This window comes from Hypanus sabinus, chromosome 20 (assembly GCF_030144855.1).
Source record: "Hypanus sabinus isolate sHypSab1 chromosome 20, sHypSab1.hap1, whole genome shotgun sequence".
NCBI lineage: Eukaryota > Metazoa > Chordata > Chondrichthyes > Myliobatiformes > Dasyatidae > Hypanus > Hypanus sabinus.
In genome coordinates this window covers 8,443,826-8,466,376 of record NC_082725.1, presented here as the reverse complement: position 1 = coordinate 8,466,376, position 22,551 = coordinate 8,443,826, and the positions used below count along the sequence as shown (strand labels likewise).

Genomic DNA, 22,551 nt, shown 5'->3' with positions numbered 1-22,551 from the left:
GAGATACTCAAACTAACCCATCTGGCACCAACAATCACTCCACGGCCAAGGTCACTTAGATCACATTTCTTCCCCATTCTGATGTCTGGTCTGAAGACAACTGAACCTTTTGACCATGCTTTTATGCTTTGAGTTGCTGCCACATGCTTGGCTGATTGGATATTTTCATTAATGAGCAGATGTACATGAGTATTTAATAAAGTGGCCACTGAGTGTATTTTGGCAGTGAATTTAACTTGGATCATTATGCAAATTTAATACATTCTATGTCGTTCAGAGGAGAGGTGGACAAAAGTTAACAGACTAGGTAGAGCTAATTGGGCAGCAATTTTTAGGAGTGTGGAGTTTCTGCATCTGCAGGTTTTTAGTTGGTTCTTCTGTCAGGAATTTGTAGTCATTTGAGATTAATTGACCATTTGTCTTTACCTTTTGTTATGGCCCATCCATTATATTGAGTTTTGCTATTAATTTGACAGGAAAAATGAGATTCAATATTTTCTCATTGCTTTAAACAAGAGTGCTTCTCCATTCAAAGGGTATTAATTTCTCACCTGATCCAGGTCTCCCGGGAGGTCCAGGAAGACCAGCTGGTCCTGGTGGACCTGAAGGTCCTCTAATGCCAGCTGGACCAATGTCTCCTTTTAGTCCCTATGTATTAAAGCAAAATAGGTCACTTTAATGCAGACAAGACAGACCATTTTGAAAACCATTACGTAGGATTGAAATGCACATGATAAATCCTCTTGACACAATATCAAACATTAAAACAGCACACACCATGTTAATTTAGCAGTTAGTGTAGCTCTCTTACAGCAGCAATGACCTAGATTCAGTTCCCTTTGCTGTCTAAGAAGTTTGTACATTCTCCCCGTGACTGCGTGGATTTCCTCCTGGTGTTCTGGTTTCCTCCCACATTCAAAAGATATACTGGTTAGTAGGTTTCATTGGTCACATGGATGTAAATGGGTGGTGTGTTACCATAAAGGGCCTGTTACTGCCCTGTATCTCTGAATGAATAAATAAATAAATGAAATGCTGGAGGAACTCAAAAGGTCAGGTCTCCCCTATGGAGAGGAACAGTCAATGGTTTTTGGCCAAGACCCTTCATGAATATTTTACAAGTTGCTCAGGTTTCCCAGCATCTGCAGGATCTCTTGTGTAAATATCAAACATCAAATTTCCTTCTCTATCATAGTCATAGAAAACCTCAGCACAGAAACAGGCCCTGTGGTTCATCTTGTCTGTGCAGAACCATTTAAACTGTCTAGTCCTATTCGACTTGCACTCAGACCATAGACCTCCATACCCCTTCCATTCATGTACCTATCCAAACCTCTTAAACGTTGAAATGGAAATTGCATCCACCATTTGGGTTGGCAGCTCATTCCACACTCTCACAGCCCTCTGATTGAAGACATGCCCCTTCATGTTCCTGTTAAAAATTTCACCTTTGGCCTTCAACCCATGACCTCCAGTTCTAGTCTTTAGCTGTGTCTTTATTTTCCATTTTCTTCAAGTGGCACATTCATCTGGCACGTGTCAGAGATTTTGCCATGGACCTGTTGAGCTGAAGAGTCTGTATTCATGCATTATTGCTCTATGAATCCATCAGTGTGAAGGCACAGTAAATGATTGTACGCTATAAACCAAGCTATAGCTCAAATGAGCCCCTCAGACCAGGTGGGGGTGTTAAATTCTTCTAGCCCTGTGTTGTGTTTGTGATCCAAGTAAAGATATAAGTGGTTACAATCCTCTTTGGGGAAATCATAAGTAATTTAATTATGAGTTTGCAGTGATGATATAGATCATTACAGCTTGCTGGAACATTTGGTACTCATGTCTATGGAACAGAAACAACAAGTTGGAAGAGATGAAAGGCATTGAGTCTGCAAGTCTTTTCTACAAAGTGATCTTGGTCTTTTCCAGATGTATCAAGACAAGCTCCACATTCAAGATTCAGAATTGTTTGTGTATGTTGAGGGTGTATGGGAAAATAAAATTATTGTTACCCTGGATCCCAAGCAGGATAAAAAAAAAACCACAATGAGTATACAGTACCCATAAAAATAATTCAACCCCCTTGGAAGTTTACATGTTTTTTTTGTTTGTTTCACAACATTGAATCATAGTGGAATTCAATTGGCTTTTTTGACACTGATTAACAGAAAAAAAACTCTTTCATGTCAAAGTGAAAACAGATCTCTGCAAAATGATCTAAATTAATTACAAATATAAAACACAAAACAATTGATTGCAAAAGTATTCACCACCCTTTAATATGACACACCAGATCATCACTGGCACAGTGCAGTGATTTAGAAGTCGCATAACTAGTTAAATGGAGATCACTTGTGTGGAGTCCAGTTGTTTCAACTGATTGTAGTAAAATAGACCTGTATCTAGAAGGATAAACTACTGGTGAGTCAGTATCCTGGCAAAAACTACACCATGAAGACAAAAGAACAACTAAGCAAAGATTACTGATAAACACAAGTCAGGAGCTTGATACAAGAAAATTTCCAAGTCACTGAATATCCCTTGGAGTACAGTTAAGTCAATCATTAAGAAATGGAAAGAATATGGCACAGCTGTAAATCTGCCTAGAGCAGGCTGAACTCAAAAACTGAGTGACCGTGCAAGAAGGGGACTAGTGAGGGAGGCCACCAAGAGACCTGTGACGACTCTTGAAGAATTACAAGCTTCAATGCATGAGATGGGAGAGACTGTACATACAACAACTGTCACCCAGGTGCATCACCAGTCGCAGCTTTATGGGAGAGTGGCAAAGAGAAAGCCATTGTTGAAAAAAACCTCACATGAAATCTCAGCTAGAGTTTACAAGAAGACATGTGGGGGACTCTGAATTAAGCTGGAAGAAGTTTCTATAATCTAATGAAACTAAAATTGAGCTTTTTGGCCAATAGACTAAACACGATGTTCCTACTGTGAAGCATTGTGGTAGCTGCATCGTGCTGTGGGGATGCTTCACTACAGCAGGCCCTGGAAAACTTGTGAAGGTAGAGAACATTCTGGCAGGCTGCATCACTGTCTGGTATGGAGGGGCTACTGCACAGGACCGAACGAAGCTGCAGAATGTTGTAATTCTAGTCAGTTCCATCTTGGGCACTAGCCTACAAAGCACCCAGAACATCTTTAGGGAGCGGTGTCTCAGAAAGGCAGCGTCCATTATTAAAGACCTCCAGCACCCAGGACATGCCCTTTTCTCACTGTTACCATCAGGTAGGAGGTACAGAAGCCTGAAGGCACACACTCAGTGATTCAGGAACAGCTTCTTCCCCTCTGCCATCTGATTCCTAAATGGACTTTGAAGCTTTGGACACTACCTCACGTTTTTAATATACAATATTTCTGTTTTTGCACATTTTTAATAATCTATTCAATATACGTAATTGATTTACATGTTTAGTTATTATATTTTATTTTATTTATTACTATTTTTCTCTCTCTGCTAGATTATGTATTGCATTGAACTGCTGCTGCTAAGTTAACGAGTTTCACATCACAAGCCAGTGATAATGAACTTGATTTTGATTGTGAAATGAATGCAACAAAATACAGGGAAATCATGGAGGAAAACCTGATGCAGTCTGCAAGAGGACTGTGATTCTTGGAGAAGATTTGTTTTCCAGCCAGTCAATAACCCCAAGTATAAAGGTAAAGCTGTACAGGAATGCCCTAAAAACAACAAAGTTAATGTCCTGGACTGGCCAAGTCAGAGCCCAGACCTCAATCCAATTGAGAATTTGTTGCTGGACTTGAAAAGAGCTGTTCACTCATGATCCCCATGCAAGTTGACAGAGCTTCAACAGTTTTGTACAGAGCAATGGGGAAAAATTGCAGTGTTTAAATATGCAAAGCTGATAGAAACCTATCCACACAGATTCAAGGCTGTAATTGCTGCCAAAGGTGCATCTACTAAATACTGACTTGAAGGGGGTGAGTAATTATGCAATCCATTATTTTGTGTTAAATAATTGTAATAAATTTAGACCAATTTGTAGAAATTTGTTTTCACATTGACACAAAAGTATCTTTTCTAGTGATCAGTGTCAAAAAAACCAAATTAAATCCACTGTGATTCATAAGTTGCAAAACAATTAAACATGAAAACTTCCGGGGGGGGGGGGGTGAATACTTTTAGAGGTATTGTAAATATTAAAGCATTCCTATAAAACACAGTAAATATATACAAATTATATACAAATATTATATAATACAGGTCCACAATCCCTTATCCGAAATTCTAAAATCCGAAAAGCTCCGAAAATGGAAGTTTTTGATGCACCAACAGCTGATGTCACTCAGGTGTAACATGGCAGCACTAGCAGAGGCCGCCAAAAGTCAGTTGTGGCTCAGTGCTCATACTGGTTACACGTACATTTGCTGTTCGCTGATATTTTGTGTTCACTGTTGACTTTCTGTTTAAGTTCGCAGTGAAAATGTCATAAAGAGCTGCAGATACCCCAATGGGTAACAATGAGAAAAAGAGAAGGAAGCACCTATCATTATCAAAAATGCAGAAAGTGTTATTGCAGAAGCTTGATCGTGGTTGTCTGTGCAGCATCTTACATTGATGAATTTGCTAAGCTATTATCTGATGAAAACCTTAGCCCTGAACAAATTTACAATGCTGATGAAATACTTAACTATACGCTTTGCGTTCACTGTTGACTTTGTGATTAATTTCACTGTGAGGATGCTAAAAAGAGCGTGGATCAGGAAAACCTAGAAGTTCTCTCTCCAGCACTCATTGTTTGAGCATGTATAGATCTTTTTTTCTTGTCATTATTCCCTAAACAATACAGTATAACTATTATTTACACAGCATTTACATTGTATTAGGTATTATAAGTAAACTAGAGATGATTTAAAGTAGATGGGAGGATGTGCGTAGGTCCGGAGCTCCCCCGGGTCCCAAAGTCCACCTGTAGGTTAAATAAGGAGGGATTCTGAAATCTGAAAAATTCTGAATTCTGAAATGCAACTGGCCCCAAGGATTTCGGATAGGGGATTGTGGACCTGTATATACAAATATTTTCACTGTATGTACATAAAATTACAAAATCAGTATCTGAACATAAAGTGGCTGACAAGAAATAATGAAGTGATGAAGTGACTCTGAGAAAGATGAACTCTAGATAGCAGCAGGACATGAAAATACAATAGGACAGTGACTGTTAGTGTGCAGTGTAAGTGTAATGTGACAGTAAATGCGGGATGAAGGGATTGTGAGGGACTGTGGAGAGGAGTGTGTCAGTGTGGGTTGAGGTGTGGAGAGTTGGTGTGAAGTGACAGTGAATGGGGGGATGAAGAGGGTGCTGAGGGACTGTGGAGAGGAGTGTGTCAGTGTGGGTATGAGATGTGGAGAGTCGGTGTGAAGTGACAGTGAATGGGGGGATGAAGGGGGGTGGTGAGGGACTGGAGAGGAGTGTCTGTGTGGGTATGAGATGTGGAGAGTCGGTGTGAAGTGACAGTGAATGGGGGGATGAAGGGGGTGGTGAGGGACTGTGGAGAGGAGTGTGTCAGTGTAGGTCGAGGTGTAGAGTGTCAGTGTGAAGTGACAGTGAATGGGGGGATGAAGGGGGTGGTGAGGGACTGTGGAGAGGAGTGTGTCAGTGTAGGGATGAGGTGTGGAGTGTCAGTGAATGGGGGATGAAGGGGGTGGTGAGGGACTGTGGAGAGGAGTGTGTCAGTGTGGGGATGAGTTGTGGAGTGTCAGTGTGAAGTGACAGTGAATGGGGGGATGAAGGGGGTGGTGAGGGACTGTGGAGAGGAGTGTGTCAGTGTGGGTATGAGATGTGGAGAGTTGGTGTGAAGTGACAGTGAATGGGGGGATGGTGAGGGACTGGAGAGGAGGGTGTCAGTGTGGGTATGAGGTGTGGAGTGTCAGTGTGAAGTGACAGTGAATGGGGGGATGGTGAGGGACTGTGGAGAGGAGGGTGTCAGTGTGGGTATGAGGTGTGGAGTGTCAGTGTGAAGTGACAGTGAATAAGGGGATGAAGAGGGTGCTGAGGGACTGTGGAGAGGAGTGTGTCAGTGTAGGTACGAGGTGTGAAGTGAGTGAATGGGGGGATGAAGGGGGGTGGTGAGGGACAGTGGAGTGGAGGGTGTCAGTGTGGGTATGAGGTGTGGAGTGTCAGTGGAAAGTGACAGTGAATGGGGGGATGAAGGGGGTGGTGAGGGACAGTGGAGAGGAGTGTGTCAGTGTGGGTATGAGTTGTGGAGTGTCAGTGTGAAGTGACAGTGAATGGGGGGATGAAGGGGGTGGTGAGGGACAGTGGAGAGGAGTGTGTCAGTGTGGGTATGAGTTGTGGAGTGTCAGTGTGAAGTGACAGTGAATGGGGGGATGAAGGGGGTGGTGAGGGACAGTGGAGAGGAGTGTGTCAGTGTGGGTATGAGTTGTGGAGTGTCAGTGTAAAGTGACAGTGCATGGGGGAGATAGATGGTGGCTGAAGGGCTGCGGAGATGAGTGGCTGGTGTGGATGTAGTGGTGATGGGGGGTGTGGGTCCGGTATTTATCTGGTCAATAGACTCTTATAAATTCCCTACATCTCACCAGGCATCCAAAGAAAGATTCAAGATTCACTTACCACATATATGTTGAAATATACAGTGCAATGCGTCATTTGTGTTAACAACCAACACTACCTAAGGACATGCTGGGGGCTGGCCTACCAGTGTCAGCACACATTCCAGTGCCAACAAGGCATACCAACAACGTTCAGCAGAACAACACACAGCAACAGAACGACAACAGCAAAGCAAATCCCGTTTCTTGCTCCCATCCACCTGCATACGTAGCTGGAGAAAAACAATCAGATGACCATAAGACAAAGGAGCAGAACTGGGCCATTGATTCTGCTGCACTCTTTGATTATGGCTGATTTATTTCCCCTTCTCAACTCCATTCTCCTGCCTTCTCTCCATAAACAAGACATCTATATGTCACTCAAGAAAACAGTATGAAATTATTGTATATGGATACAAGCTGAAGTTCAAGGCATCTAAGTGGTCAGCCATGGAAATACTGACCAAATGAATGCATTCTCAGGACTTGTACACTATACTTCAAACTTTATTTTGAGCATTTCCCTGATTCGCCTGTAAATTGAGGCACAGAGAGTCACACAATGTATCTGGCTCATGAGCTCATTACTGTAGGTGTCTGCATGCCTCCTACTGTACAAAGTGTGGTAGCCTTTATTGTGACTGGCTGTGTACTGTGGACAATCATGCTGTATGTTTTTGTGGATCAGTGTGGTTTGCACCTGGTTAGCTACAACCTCCAAATGACCCTTGGATTCTCAGTGATCTTGTTGGACCCTTGTCAAGCCAACAGTTTCTGGGATATTACAGTTTCTGTCATCTGCTTTATCTTGTCCACCTGTCCTGTTATTAGACATCCACTCTCAGTTGACAGCCCAAGGCTTTAGACTGGAAAGCCCTTTTGTATTACTTACAGCATTCTTTGCTCTTTTATATAATTAAGAGATTGGATCAGAACAGAAATTAAATGTCTGCCTTTAAATCTGACAGTCCCCTTGAACAATCACAAGGGCTTTGGCTCCAGGGTATTAGCCCACCAAGTCTCTGGATGTGATGAAGGTTGGAGTGAAAGGCCTGCAGAATTGCATTCGGATCCTGTTCTTCTCCAGCTGCTGACCCCCAGAGTGACTCCTTCCCCCCACCCCCGTCCCCCGTTTCTAGCTTATCATTAAACTGGAAAGTTTTCTGCACCGTGCTGCATGTTCCTTTCTCGGCTGCCCAATGACACTATTACAGTAGCCAAGCGGTTGGCATGACACTATTACAGCTAATGGCATCAGAGTTTGGTGTTCACTTCCGATGTCATCTGTAAGGAGTTTCTACCTATTCCCTATGAACGTGGATTTCCTGAAGTCCAAATTCACACCAATTAGTAGGTTAATTGGTCATTGTAAATTGTCCTCTGATTAGTCTAGGCTTAAATTGATGGGTTGAAGGGCGGTATGGCTCATTGGGCTAGAAGGGCCGACTCCACACTGTATCTCTAAATAAATAAACTAAATTTAATTAAGATGCTGGCTTGCTGCTCTCGTCTGCTGTGGCTTCCAGTGCTCAACAGTCTCAATATTTTAGGAATAGCTTCTTCCCTACTGCCATCAGATTTCTGAATGGATAATGAACCCATGAACACTGCCTCACCATTTTTGCTCTCTTTTTGTACAACATATTTAATTTTTAATATATATTTTTGATGATAATTTGTAGTATATTTTATGTATTGCACAGTACTGCTGCTGCAAAACAACAAATTTCATGACATATGCCAACGATATTGGGTGTCACAGTAACATAGCAGTTAGGTTCTGGTGCCATTCTGTAAGGAACTTTATATGTCCTCCCTGTGGAATACATTGGTTTTCCCCGGGTGCTCCGGTTTCCTTCCACAGTCCAAACATGTACCAGGTAGGCTAACAGTTCATTGTAAATTGTCTTGATTACTGTCGGTTAGGGTTAATCAGGGTTGTGGGGTTGCTGGGGTGGCATGGTTTGAAGGGCTGGAAGGTAAATTCTGTGCTCTTATCACTAAATAAATAAACCTGATTCCGACTTCCCAGACTTCTGAATCAATGGTTTGACTCATTCAATAAAACAACTTGCTTGGTTCTGGATGGAAAAAACAATTACATTAATGAGGAAGGATCACAAATTTTGGGTGCAATTTGGACAAGTCATACATTGTGAAACCAGCGTACATCATTCTCTGACATGATCCAAAACAACTCCTTTTAATTCGTGTCCAGGTTAACTCCAGTGTTACCTGCACTGCCCCCAGTACAGCCTCAGTTGTTTTGGTTAAAAATTAGATTAGATTAGCTTTATCTGTCACATGTACCTTGAAACATCAACACATACAGTGAAATGTCTCATTTGCTTCAACGACCAATAGTGTGAGGATTGTGCTGTGGGATGCCCGCAAGTACTGCTACACTTCCAGCAGCAACATAGCATGTCCACAACTTACTAATAATCCTAACCCATACGTTTTTGGAATGTGGGAGGAAACCGGAACACCCTGAGGAAACCCACACAGTCAAAGGGAAAACATACAAACTCCTTACAGTTAGGGAGAGAAATGAACCCTGATCAGTGGTCACTGATGCTGCCATGGATGCACATGAGGCATTTCATTGTATGATTCAATGTACTTATGGTTAATAAATAAATCTCAGTCTGTGGTTTCATATAAACACTTGCATGGTCAAAGTAATTAGATTGGCCTGCAATGTATGTATCAAATTTTGATTTAAATCAGGACATTGTAAAAAAGCAGCTATCATTTTAAAATAACTATCAGTACTTTGCCCAGCATCCCCCTTTCCTTATTCTTTTCGTGGTCGAAGGAAGAAATGAGAAATATAATACACCACAGAAATACGTGAGGACATGGCATCATCAACTTTACAGGTCTAAACTCCAGCTCCAGACAGCTGAAGACTAAATCATGCCAGACAGGTTATTTTTGCCAACAAATCTGTCAAAAATGTTTGCCATAAATAAAATATGAAAATAGAAATTTGGTGACCTTTTTTCTTCAAGTATTATAAAATTGGACATAGCAAGGATCTAACAGTACAAGCTGCAATAGAATACTAATTCCAGATGCTGACTCAGTTGTACAGTTATTAGCTAATGGTTTAAAATAGATACGGGAACTTCTGTTAGTGAAAACATTAGTCAACCATGCAAGCGATCTAGGAATCAATTAACATTTGAAGATTCCAACAGGAAGTATACTGTGCTTTGACAAGACTTACATGGGAAAATAGTCTTCCTATAATTTACTTTTGACCACTTTTAACTCAAATGAATTGGACCCAAAATGAGTTGCAGAATAGCCACAGTAATACTCTTTTTATGGTTATCGTCACTCAAAAGCTGTTCAAGTGGGCACTGCTGAGGGGAGAAAAACTACTTAAACAGCAAAGCATCATTGAGCACGTTTACATGGAGTGCTGCCACAAGAAAGCAGCATCCATCATCAAGGACCCCCACCATCCAGGCCTTGCTCTCTTCTCACTGCTGCCATTGGTTGGTAGCAGTGAACTACCTAGTTCAGGAACAGTTATTATCCTACAGCCATCAGGTTCCTGACCCGGTGTGGATAGCTTCACTCCCTCATCACTGAACTGATTCCACAACCTGCAGATTTACTTTCAAAAACTCGACAACTCACTATTATTTATTTACTGTATATTATTTGCACGATTTGTCTTTTCTACCTAGGTTGTTTGTCTGTCTTTGCTTATAGTTTTTCATAAATTCTATTCTATTTCTTCACATGCCTGCAAGGAAACAAATCTCAAGGTAATATATGGTGATATACACATACAGAACTTTGATAATAAATTTATTTTGAACTTTGAGATCTAAATTTCAATAAGCATTCCAATATTGACTAGTATCAGTTAACAAGTCATTATTGAAAGAATCAGTGTTTCTTGTGAATTCTGAGTCATTACTGTACAATATATATTAATAACAATGTCCAACAGTTTTTGAATTAAAGAGAAGCATTTAACCCAACAGGAGAATACTGAATGGGTTAAAATATAAAAAGGGAACTTAAAATTATTTCCTCTTCTTATAATGCACTTAGTCAATGGTGACTTATAAAAATCTTCAGGATCGATGTCACAGCTCTAACACTCCCCATCATCAGTATGCTTTTGCTGAAGGCATTCTTTAGATTATATTTTCCACAAAGAGGTTTCCAAAGATGCACACTTCCTATTGCTCTTTACCCTTGTATTCTATGGCCTTATTTATAGAAATCTAAATACTGTAGCATGCATTAATGTCATTGTTCACAATCCTTCAAATTTGAAGCTTATTTAAATTTAGTACCTTAAAAGCCACAGCACAGTTATGCTCCTCCCTGAAACTTGAACAATGGTTCTGAGAGCTGAGAAATTAACTTTCACTGGAGTTTCAAATGGAATAATTAGCACAAGCACTTAATACATTATTCCCTGATGACTATTTTAGAAAGAGATAATTTGAGATTTGAGAGCTGCATTGTCTGGGGTTTTACAGATTCAAGATTGTTTAATGTCATTTCTAGTACACAAGTGTAAAAGAGAATGAAAGTATTGTTACTCTGGATCTGATACAGCATAATGAAACCCCAATAAACTAAAGAAGACAACAGTAATACAAAAAAAAACAATAAATGTAAATACATAAGATAGCTTATATACCAAAGCAACACATGTAACATGCTGGAGGAACTTAGCAGGTCAGGCAACATCTATGGAAAAGAGTAAACAGTTGATGTTTTGGGCCAAGACCCTTCTTCAGGAAAGAAAATGGGAGAAAAAATGAGTTCTGTCCTAAGAAGGGTCTTGGCCTGAAACGTCAACTGTTTACTCTTTTTCATAGATCCTGCCTGGCCTGTTGAGTTCCTTTGGCATTTTGTGAGAATTGTTTTAGATTTCCAGCAACTGTGGATTTTCTCGTGTTTGTAATACTAGCTTATAGATTGATTGTATCTCCATGAAGTGACATTAGGTCTGTACATAAGGTGACTCTGACAGAAAATGATAAAGTAGTGCTAGTGGGTTAGTGGGTAGAGGTGTAGTCAGCCTTACTATGAATTATTCCTCAATGTGACAATATTACATTATTAAAACTGCTAAAGTGCTTGCAGAAACAAGGTAGAGTCTAATAAAACAACTGGTATTGACATGAAACAGAATTAAATTAAAACAATGTTCATCCTACATTGCCCTGAAAATTTGTTCCAATTCCCACCAGTGCAGACCTGTTCCACTGTGTACCCTCCACAAAATGAGCATCAGTTGTTTGCCAATGGTGCTTTGAACAACTGTAAGCCCACTGCTGCTCTCACTGGAGCGAGACAAGGGGAGGAGCTGCACGCCAACACCACCTTCCAAGCTGCACACTATGCTGACTTGGAAATAGGTCATGAATCCTTCACTGAAACTGCATCCCCATGTCCAACAGCATTCTGGAGATACCACCAGGATTGCAGTAACTGAGGAGGCAGATCATCACCACTTCTATCTATCTATCTACTTAGAGTAGGGACTCCCAACCTTTTTTATGCCACAGATCCCTGCCATTAACAGAGGGGTCCACAGCACCCATTTCTGGGAACCCCTTATTTAAAGATACAGTTATGTGAACAAGTGAGGCAGGGAAGGAGATGGAATTTCTGCCAGAAAGTGGGATTAGTATAGAAAGGAATGAGAGTCATCAGGGTTTCTATACTGTACAACTCCGTGTTTCATATTAATCCTCCATTTTAAAATACTACTTTCTCTGTGGTGGTAACAGACAGAGTGGAGATGGAGACGATGTCTCCTATACTGGGACAGTCTAGGACCAGAGGGCGATAATTGCACAGCCTGCAAGTGTCGCAATACTTCTGGGGCCAACATAATGTGCCCAGAGTTTACGAATCCAGGTGTCTTTGGAGGAAAACCCATAAGATCATGGGGAGAATGTACAATCTCCTTACAGAGAGCAACAAACGGATAGCTTGCCATCCTTTCCTTATGAATATTTGTCTGGTAACTCGTATTAGGTCATACAACAATAAACCCTGAATTACCAATCCAAATTGAACAGAATAACAAATACAACAGATCAAAAGGAAAATATCTCTTACAGTTTTTCCTCTCTTGCCAGGTCTACCAACAGGTCCTCTGTATCCAGGGGCTCCAGTTACTCCTTTTGGACCCATTTCTCCCTTTAAAGAAAAGATATCCTTTGTAAATATTAGATACTTAATCATAGAATAGTATAGCACAGACGAAAGCCCCTTGGCCCATCTCGTCCATGTCAAACGTAAAACATTATTGCTACATTATTATTATTATTAAACAAAATGCAGCATTAAAAAGAATGTTATAGTTTTATTTTTAAAAATCCATTAATAATTCTGAATGACCACTACTTCATTACATTTTTGCACTACTTATTTAACTATTTTATATGTATATGTCTATACATATTTACCATAATTCAGATTTTTAAATTATTTATTGCAACAAACCCCTGCACAGAAACAACAATTTTCTCGACATATGCCGGTGATATTAAACCTGATTCTGATGCTGTTTTAGTGGGATCTTCACATTTGAGGCCATAAGACATAGGTACACAATTTGGCCATTCAACCCACTGAGTCTGCTCTGTCATTCCATCATGGCTGATTTATTATCCATCTCAACCACTTTCTTATGTTTTCTCCCCATAATATTTGATGCCCTTACTAATCAAGAACCTATCCACCTCCTGGCAATGAATTCCACACATTCATCTCCCTCTGGTTAAAGAAATTCCTCCTCATCTCTGTTCTAAAGGGACACCCTTCTATTTGGAGGCTATGTCCTTTGGTCCTAGATTCACCCACAATTAGAAACATTCACTCTATATACAATGTATTTAGGCCTTTCAATATTCAATAGGTTTCAATGATATCCCACCTCCCATCATTCTTCTGAATTCTATCAAGTACATAGATGAACCCTTTCATTCCCAGGATAACTTCTGTGAACCTCCTCTGGACTCCTCAAATGCTAGTACATCTTTTCTTAGATTAGACCCTAAAGCTTCTCACAATATTCCAACTCAGGCTTTGGAAACTTCAAATCTGGGTGTCTAGAAATTTTTGCTTTTTGATGCCAGAGCCATCATTTGTCAGGAATTAAGACTTAACAAACAGGTGAAGATTCCTTTCATGGTATTGGACAAGCTCTGACATTTTCTAAAGACTTTTGTGGTCGCTGATCACATGACTGCAGTGGACTCGGGGCTTCTAAGGTGCTAGGCTTCTGGATGAGATAAAATTACTGCCACATTTCCTGAGGAACAGTACAGTTCCCTGATTTCAAGGTTTATGTGCTCATGTGAGAGGATTGGAAGTTGTTGCTTGAATTACTGTTCAATCAGCACTGAGGACCAAGATTTCCACTGCTATTTATGCCTCCAAATCAGGGATATGCTGGTAATTTCATCCTACGTGATGCTATAGCTTTCCGACCACACATGTTAAAGCAACTATTCAGTAATTAATCAAATTAGCTGTCTGCCCTTTCCAAAATTGGATACTGCAGTGGTCAGTCGTGAAACCTATGGCTCACATTCACAGTCTACTGAGCAAAGGGATATAATTTCCAATGCATGAATAATTCTTTCCTTCGCTTCTCTCAGGATTTATCCCAAGAGGCACTTTTTGTCTCATTTTAGCCTTTCACCGGCATCTGAGACTCAGCTTCTTAGGAAGAATGAAGAGTACAAATAGGCTGCCATTTCCTGATCATCATTAATAACCTATCCGTGCTGTCTCTCTTCAGAGGTTCCAAGCCACTTTATGGGCTCTCCTTTCACTCAGAAACACACGGACTGCGTCATCTTGTGTTTATGATTTGCTGCTCTCTGGTGAAGCCTCTCTGGGCTATTTACATTCTAGCCCCCTTCCTCTCCAACCCTGATGAAGCGTGTTGGCCTGAAATGTCGACTGTTTATTCGCCTCCATAGATGTTGCCTGACCTGCTGAGCTCCCCCAGCAGTTTGTGTGTGTTGCTTGGATTTTCAGCGTCTCTTCTGTTTTTGACTTGCTGCTCCAACTAATGACTTTTAGCATATTTTTCTACTTCTGCCTTTCATCTGTTCTAAACACCTTTCCTACTTTCTCCCAAAGTCTGGTCCGCATTTCTCCTTCACCTGTTAGCACCCTAGAGACATAGCATCACAGAGCACTCCAGCACAGAAACACGCCCTTTGGCTCATCTCGTCTGTGCTGAACTGATATTCTGCCTAGTCCCATTGACCCACACGTGGACCATAGCTCTCCATTCCCTTCCCATCCACATACTCATCCAATTTCTCTTAAAAGTTAAAATCGAAACTGCATCTGCCACACTTCTGCTGGTAGCTCTTTCCACACTCTCACCATTCTCTGAATGAAGATGCTCCCCCACAAGTTCCCTTTAAACATTTCACCTTTCACCTATGACCTCTAATTCTAGTCTCACCCACTTAGGTAGAAAAAGGCTGCTTGCATTAACCTTATCTATACCTATCAGAATTCAGTACATTTCTGTCAAATCTCCCGTCATTCTTCTACGCTTCAGGGAAAAAGTCCTAATCTATTCAACCTTTCCTTATAAATAAGGTTCTCCAGTCCTGGTAACCTCCTTGTAAATTTTCTCTGAACTCTTTCAATCTGGTTGATATCTTTCCTGTAGGGAGGTGATCAAAACTGCACACAATACTCCAAATTTGGCCTCACCAACATATCATACTACTTCAACATAACATTTTAACTCCTGAACTCAATACTTTGATTTATGAAGACCTATGTGCCAAAAGCTTTTTTTTATGACCCTGTGAAACAACTTGCAAGGAACTATGGAGTTGTATTCTCAGACCCCTGTTCTACTGCACTCCTCAATGCCCTACCGTTCACTGTGAAAGTCTATCATAGTTTGTTCTCCGGAAGTGCAGCACCTTGTACTCGTCTGCAGTAAATTTCATTTGTCATTTTTTCCAACTGGTTTAGATCCTGCTGCAAGCTCTGACAGTCTTCCTTGCTCTCCACTACGCTCCCAATCATGGCGTCATCCACAAATTTGCTGATCCACTTTACCGCATTATCGTCCAGATCACTACATGACAAACAACTGTCCATTTCCTTCTTCTTTAGCCCTTTACTTCTTCTAACCAACCCCTCCCGAATTTATCCCATAAATTGAGACCCCACAGTGTAAACCTTACAGGCGGAGTCCAGGGACCAAGAGGCCAGAGAGTGCAATGTATAAGACTAAAACCCAATGTACGATCTTCAGGTGCTTTGGATGTTTGAGCTGATGTCATGAATTGTCTTGGGAGAAGTTCCAAATTCTGCTTCTATCTCTACTGGTCTTATGGTCTGACACTCAGACAATTTTCTCACAAAAAGACTGCGAGATTCAAATGCATGACTGGTTTTATCTGAAAGGTTTTTCAATGCAGGAAGAATGCAAAAACTGATGTGAGATATGTGGTGTTGTGTGCCTTAGAATTTTGTAGTGTCAGGAAAACATTCATTGTGATACTGCACTCTACTGAATGTTGACACCATTCTACTTGCTAAATTTCTCAGCTTTTGATGTACAATCTGCCTTTTTGTCCAGTCACAACTACTATCTTTCCAAACCTTCTCTCACTCTCTCACCCACACCCTCTTTCCATGGATGCACAATAACTAGCAACTGTTTTATCAAGGATCAACCTGATTTGCCATATACATTTACATGTATTAGGAATTTGCTGTGATGTGTAGGACAGGGTGCAACATGCAACAAAAGCAACATTCAACAGCTATAAGAATAAAAAATTATATAAAAAAAGTTTTAAGTACAGATATGGAATAAAATGTGCAAAAATACAGAAACACCAGCATATATTTACTATGTAAACAGCATTATATAAAGCGGTTTAAAGTGTTTACAGTGCAGTGATGGGGGTAATAAATGGAAGAGGTGGGAAAGGGTTAACTAGAATGGTTGATCAAATTAACTACCTGAGGGGAGAAACTTTTAAGATGGTGTAAGGTTATTGTTTTAATAGCCCAAAAGCATTTTCCAGAAGGGAGCATATGGAAGATGCAGTTTGTTCTGCGGGTAGTGTCCATAATGACTTTTCCTGCTCCCTTCTTGGTCCTGGACACGTGCAAGTCCTGCAGCTTTGGTAGTCTACAACCAATGAACTTTTCAGCAGACCTGACATTTCACTGAAGTTTCAGTATATTGCGAGGGGAAGTTGTACCAAACCAGCCAGTAATGACTGATATGAGGATGCTTTCTGCAATGCCATATTAAATTAGAACATGCTGTGTACAGCTTGGGTGGAGGTTGAGGCATGGCCATCATTTCATGAATGGAGGAAATTGCAAGGCACAAGTTGAGAGTGAAGGTAATTTAACAGCATGAATTACTGATCAGCCTGTGTTATGTCTCCTACAGAGTTGTCATTTTTAATAAAGTACTCCCTTTCGCATTCTATGAGTTCATGCTGAGCTGTAATATATGATGGCTTTGAGTTAGAAGACTGTATTCTCCATGTTCAGATGGATGTCCCTTTAGTACAGAGATGCAGAGGAATTTCTTCAGCCAGAGGGTGGTGAATCTGTGGAATCCACTGCTACAGACAGCTGTGGAGGCCATTGGGTATATTTGAAGCAGAGGTTGATAGATTCTTGATTAGTAACAGGGTGAATGTTGCCAGCAAGAAGGCAGGAGAATGGGGTTGAGAGGTATAATAAATCAGCCATGATGGAATAGTGGAGCAGACTCGATGGGTCAAATGGGCTAATTCTGCTCCTTTGTCTTATTATCTTATAGTCCACCTTGGCAGTATGTCTTGACCTTGAACCTAAAAATACTTGTAGTTACTGTGTTACCAGTAGATAGCACTAGATGGTGGTGTGTCACTAACATTCTTTCTTTTCATTGGTCTGCAAGTATGGTAATTTCAACATTCACAATGGACAATCCACATGCCCATAAACCCCATATCAGTTTACGTGCTTCCTGTCTAAATTAAAGTATATTTGAACATAAACTGTATTCTTTTCAACATAAAATTTCAACACACATTTCCAATGTGCATACACTAAGTGGCTGATGAACAGTTTTCTCAGGTTTGCTTCTTGTTGGTTGCTGTTCATTGTGACCTGATTGAAATGCTGTGAGTCTTCAATGCATGAGGAGCATTTGATGGCTCTGGACCTGCACTCACTGGAGTTTAGAAGAATGAGGGAAGGATCTCATTGAAACCTACCAAATCTTGAAATGCCTAGATAAGACTGGATGTAGAAAGGATGTTGCCACTAGCGGGAGAGTCAAGGACAAGAGGGCACAGCCTCAGAATAGAAGGATATCCCTTTAGGACAGAGATGAGGAAGAATTTCTTCAGCCAGGAAGTGGCGAATCTGTAATTTGTTGCCACAGATGACAGTGGAGACCAAGTCATGGGGTATATTGAAAGCAGATACAGATTGGTTCTTGATTAGTAAGGGCATTAATGATAATGGAGAGAAGGTAGGAAAATGGGGATTATGGAATGGAGGAGCAAACTGGATGGGTTGAATGGCCTAACTCAGCTCCTATGTCTGATGTACCTCCACTTTGTCATTTGGTACCTTCAACATGTTTGGATCCAGGCTGTGATGGCATTGATTTCATTTATTTAGAGATTTGCTACCCTTCCGGCCCAACTGGATGCAATGCCTGGTAACCCACCTATTTAACCCTAGCCTAACCAGAGGTCAACTTACAATGATTAATTAACCTACTAACTGGTATGCCTTTGGACTGTGGAAGGAAATTGGAGAACCCAGCAGAAACCCACACAGCCACAGGGAGAATGTACAAATGACTTGCAAATGGCTCCACATACCCTGAGTTGTAATGGTGTCACCCTAAACTCTACGCTACCATGGCTCCTCATGATTCATGTGGTCATGGCAAAATCCATCCTGAACCATGCTGGGTAGTAAAGACAACTTGATAAACACAAGAAATTCTGCAGATATTGGAAATCCAAAGTAACGCACAAAAAAGTGCTGGAGGAACTCAGCAGGTCAGGCAGCATCTATGGAAATTAATAAACAGTTGACGTTTCAGTCATAAGGACTGAAAAGGAAGGGGGAAAGTGCCGACTAAAAAAAGGGTGGGGAGGGGAAGGAGGCTAGCTAGAAGGTGATGGGTGAAGCCAGGATGGTGGGAAAGGTAAAGGGCAAGAGAGGAAGGAATCTGATTGGACCATCGGAAGAGAGAACCCAGGAGGAGGTGATAGGCAGGTGAGAAGAGGTAAGATGCCAGAGTGGGGAATAGAAGAAGGGGGAGGGGTGAAATTACTGTGTTCTGTGTTCTGGATTGCTCAGAGGTTGCTGGCTACAAATTCTAATTTCAAAAACCTAGGCTTCCACTGACTAAGATAAGGTCATATACAATATTGGAGAAAAAGGACTGAGGAAAATTCCAATAGGAGAACAAATTTTATTAGGAACAATCAATATGCATGTCATCAGGGTGGAGGCTACCTAGATGGAATAAAAGAAGTTGCTCCTCCACCCTGAGGGAGCTGTGTCATAACACAAGAGGAGGCCATGCACAAACTTGTTGGAATGGGACAGGAAATCAGAATTAAAAGTGCTACTTGATAGCACAGTTGATGACTCCCTTCATTATGTTAGTGATGATAAAGTGTGGAATGATTGAGCAGTGAATATTTAGTTAAGATGTATCTTTCTATGTACATCCAGCTGTTCCTTAATTCAAGATTCAAAACTGTTTAATGTCTTTTCCATTTACATGCGTGTAAATGAGAACAAAATAATTGTTACTTGGGATCTGATGCAGCACAAAGGAAACACCATGAGGCAAAGAACAAAGAAAACACAACACAACAAATAGAAACATATGAGATAGCTTTTATACATAGAATGATTGTACGTTTGTATGTCTATAAGGTGATGTTCGATACAGGACTGCCTCTACATATGGTGACTGACAGGAATGATAAAGTAGTGGTAGTTGGGGGTGTGGTGGAGTAGGTTAGTGGGTGGAGGTGTTAATCAGTCTTATGTCTTGGGGAAAGTAACTGTTTTTGAGTCTGGTGTCCTGGTGTGGATCGTATATTGCCTCCTCCCTGATGGGAGTGGGACAAACAGTCCATGAGCAGGGTGAGGAGAATTAAATTAGCAATAACTGCCTTCTGTGGCTCTCAGAATATCTTCTATGGATCATCCACCTGCCGTTATACTGAATATGTTTGCAAAAGATTCAGTCTTAGTTTTAGCATTGTGTGTTGGGCCCTGCTACTACTGGCGATGCAGGTATTCCTGAGCAACACGCATACACAAAATGCTGGAGGAACTCAGCAGGTCAGGCAGCGTCTATGGAAAAGAGAGAGCAGTTGACATTTGAGGCTGAGACCCTGATCCCCCATGAAGGGATTCAGTTTGAAACATTAACTGTTTATTCTTTTCCATAGATGCTGCCTGACCTGCTGAGCTCCTCCAGCATTTTGTCTGTATTGTTTTGGATTTCAAGCATCTGCAGATTTTCTCATGTTTGTGAAAAACACAAAATGCTGGAGGAACTCAGCAGTTCAGGCAGCATCTATGGAAGGGAATAAACAGTCGATGTTTTGGGCCAAGACCCTTCAAATGGACTCTTGAAGCCTCTTAACTCCTTTTAGCTGATTAATTTCCCAGAACCACTCGCAATTAGTGTGGCTAATTGTACTAGATTAGATTAGATTCAACTTTATTGTCACTGTGCCAAGTACAGATACAAAGCCAATGAAGTAGCATCTAACCAGAAATGCAAAGAATAGTGTTATTCACAAAACAACTGTGAATAAAAAGTAAGTGCTACAGCACACAATTATAAAAATACTGAAACAGTCCAATATGGGTGCAATACTGCTTAGTGCTGTGATGTGAGGTGCAGCAGGGTCACAGCCTCAGGGAAGAAGCTCTTCCTGTGCCTGCTGGTGCGGGAGCAGAGGCTCCTGTAGAGCCTACCGGATGGGAGGAGAGTAAAAAGTCCATGGTTAGGGTGAGATGCATCCTTGATAATGCATTTCGCTCTGCCCAGGCAGCGTTTATGATAGATGTTATCAATGGTGGGCAATTGGGTGTCGATAATCCGCTGGGCAGTTTTCACCACATGCTGGAGTGCTTTGCGGTCCAATAAGGGACAATTGCCATACCACACTGAGATGTAGTTGGTGAGTCTGCTCTCAATGGTTCAGCAGTGAAAGTCCGTCAGTATCCTGGGACAGAGGTGAGCTTTCTTGATGCTCCGCAGGAAATAAAAGCGCTGTTGTGCTTTTTTGATCAGGATGGAGGAGTTCAGGGACCAGGTGAGATCCTCAGAAATGTGGACACCAAGGAATTTGAAGCTTGATACACGCTCCACTACAGCTCTGTTGATGTAGATGGGGACGTGAATGTGGCTCCTAGCATGCTTGAAGTCCACAATGATCTCCTTGGTCTTCTGGGTGTTAAGGACCAGGTTTTTGTTGGCACACCATGTGGCCAGGTTCTGGACCTCATCCCTGTCGGCCATCTTGTCATCCCCTCTGATCAGGCCAACCACTGTGGTGTCGTCTGCGAACTTGATTATGGAGCTAGGACCATGTACAGGAACACAGTCATAGGTGAAAAGGGAGCACAGAAGAGGGCTCAGCACACAGCATTGAGGCACGCCGGTGAGAGTGGAGGAGGAGAGGTTGTCTAACTTAACAGATTGGGGTCCTGTAAATCAGAAAGTCCAAGTTGCAATTGCAGAGGGATGAGCTGATACCAAGCTGGCGAAGTTTGGCAATCAGCTTCGGTATTGAATGCCGAACTCAAGTCAATGAACAGCATTCTGACATAAGAGTTGGGGCTGTCCAGGTGGGTCAGGATAGAGTGAAGTGCCATGGAGATGGCGTCCTCTGTTGAGCTGTTGGTGCGATAGGCAAATTGATGGGGGTCCAGGGAAGGGGACAGACAGGATTTCAGATCTGATAGAACCAGCCTCTCAAAAAACTTTGCAATGATGGGGGTGAGTGCAACTGGGCGGAAGTCATTCAGGCCCGTGGCAGTGGAATGTTTCAGCACTGGCACGATGGTGGCGATCTTGAAGCTTGTGGGGACAACTGCCTGGGCCAGGGACAGACTGAAAATATCTGTGAAGACCCCGGCCAACTGCCCTGCACAGACTCTGAGCACACGGCCAGGTATCCCATCTGGACCAGCTGCCTTCCGTACATTCACCCTGCTCAGGGTGGCACAAACATCAGAGACGGAAAGTGAGAGAGGTAGTTCACCAGGTGGAAGATCCACTTTAAGGGTGACCTCCTTGTTCTCTCAATCAAAGTGACTGTAGAGGTAATTGAACTCATCAGGGAGAGAGCTCCTCATTGTACTAGTCACACTATATACGATATATAACCCACCATATTCTATATCCAACTACATCCTACGTCCTTCAGGATTTTGTATACCAAATCAGTACAGAATGACATAAGACGTGCCCTCTAAGTTGAGAAATACTACAACCTACCAAGCAGACACTGTGTGGGTTGTTCAGGATTTATCCGGTGAATGGTAAGATGCTTTGACTATTGTGTTCAGTTCTGGTCACCTCATTGTAGGAAGGATATTAAAGCTTTAGAGAGGAGATTGACCAGAATACTGCCTGGATTAGTCTTATGTGGGTAGACTGAGTGAGTTAGAGCTATCCTCTCTTTGGAGAAGAGGAGGACTTGATAGAGGTGTACAAGATGAAAAGTGGAATAAACGGATAGCCTAGTGACCACAGTATGTATATGTAATAGTCCCCTAGTGGTTACAATTCTGTATGATTCTGGAAGCTTCTCCTGGCATCGCATTGTTTGAATAGTGGCTATCTAATTGTTTAACTCTTATCTACATATTTGAATAGAATGTTTATCTACATTATAAAAAGAGGTGATCAC

General features: G+C 41.5%; 1 protein-coding gene across 1 annotated transcript in view; it reads right to left on the bottom strand.

The window, feature by feature from the left end:
• Positions 1–22,551, bottom strand: part of colq (collagen-like tail subunit (single strand of homotrimer) of asymmetric acetylcholinesterase) — a 92,379-nt gene that overhangs the window by 13,484 nt on the left and 56,344 nt on the right. Inside the window, exons 11-12 of the mRNA XM_059945032.1 lie at positions 12,698–12,778; positions 552–648 (exon numbers count right to left, since the gene is read on the bottom strand). Of these exons, the coding sequence (XP_059801015.1) occupies positions 552–648; positions 12,698–12,778 (178 nt within the window). The remainder of the gene's footprint in view (positions 1–551; positions 649–12,697; positions 12,779–22,551) is intronic.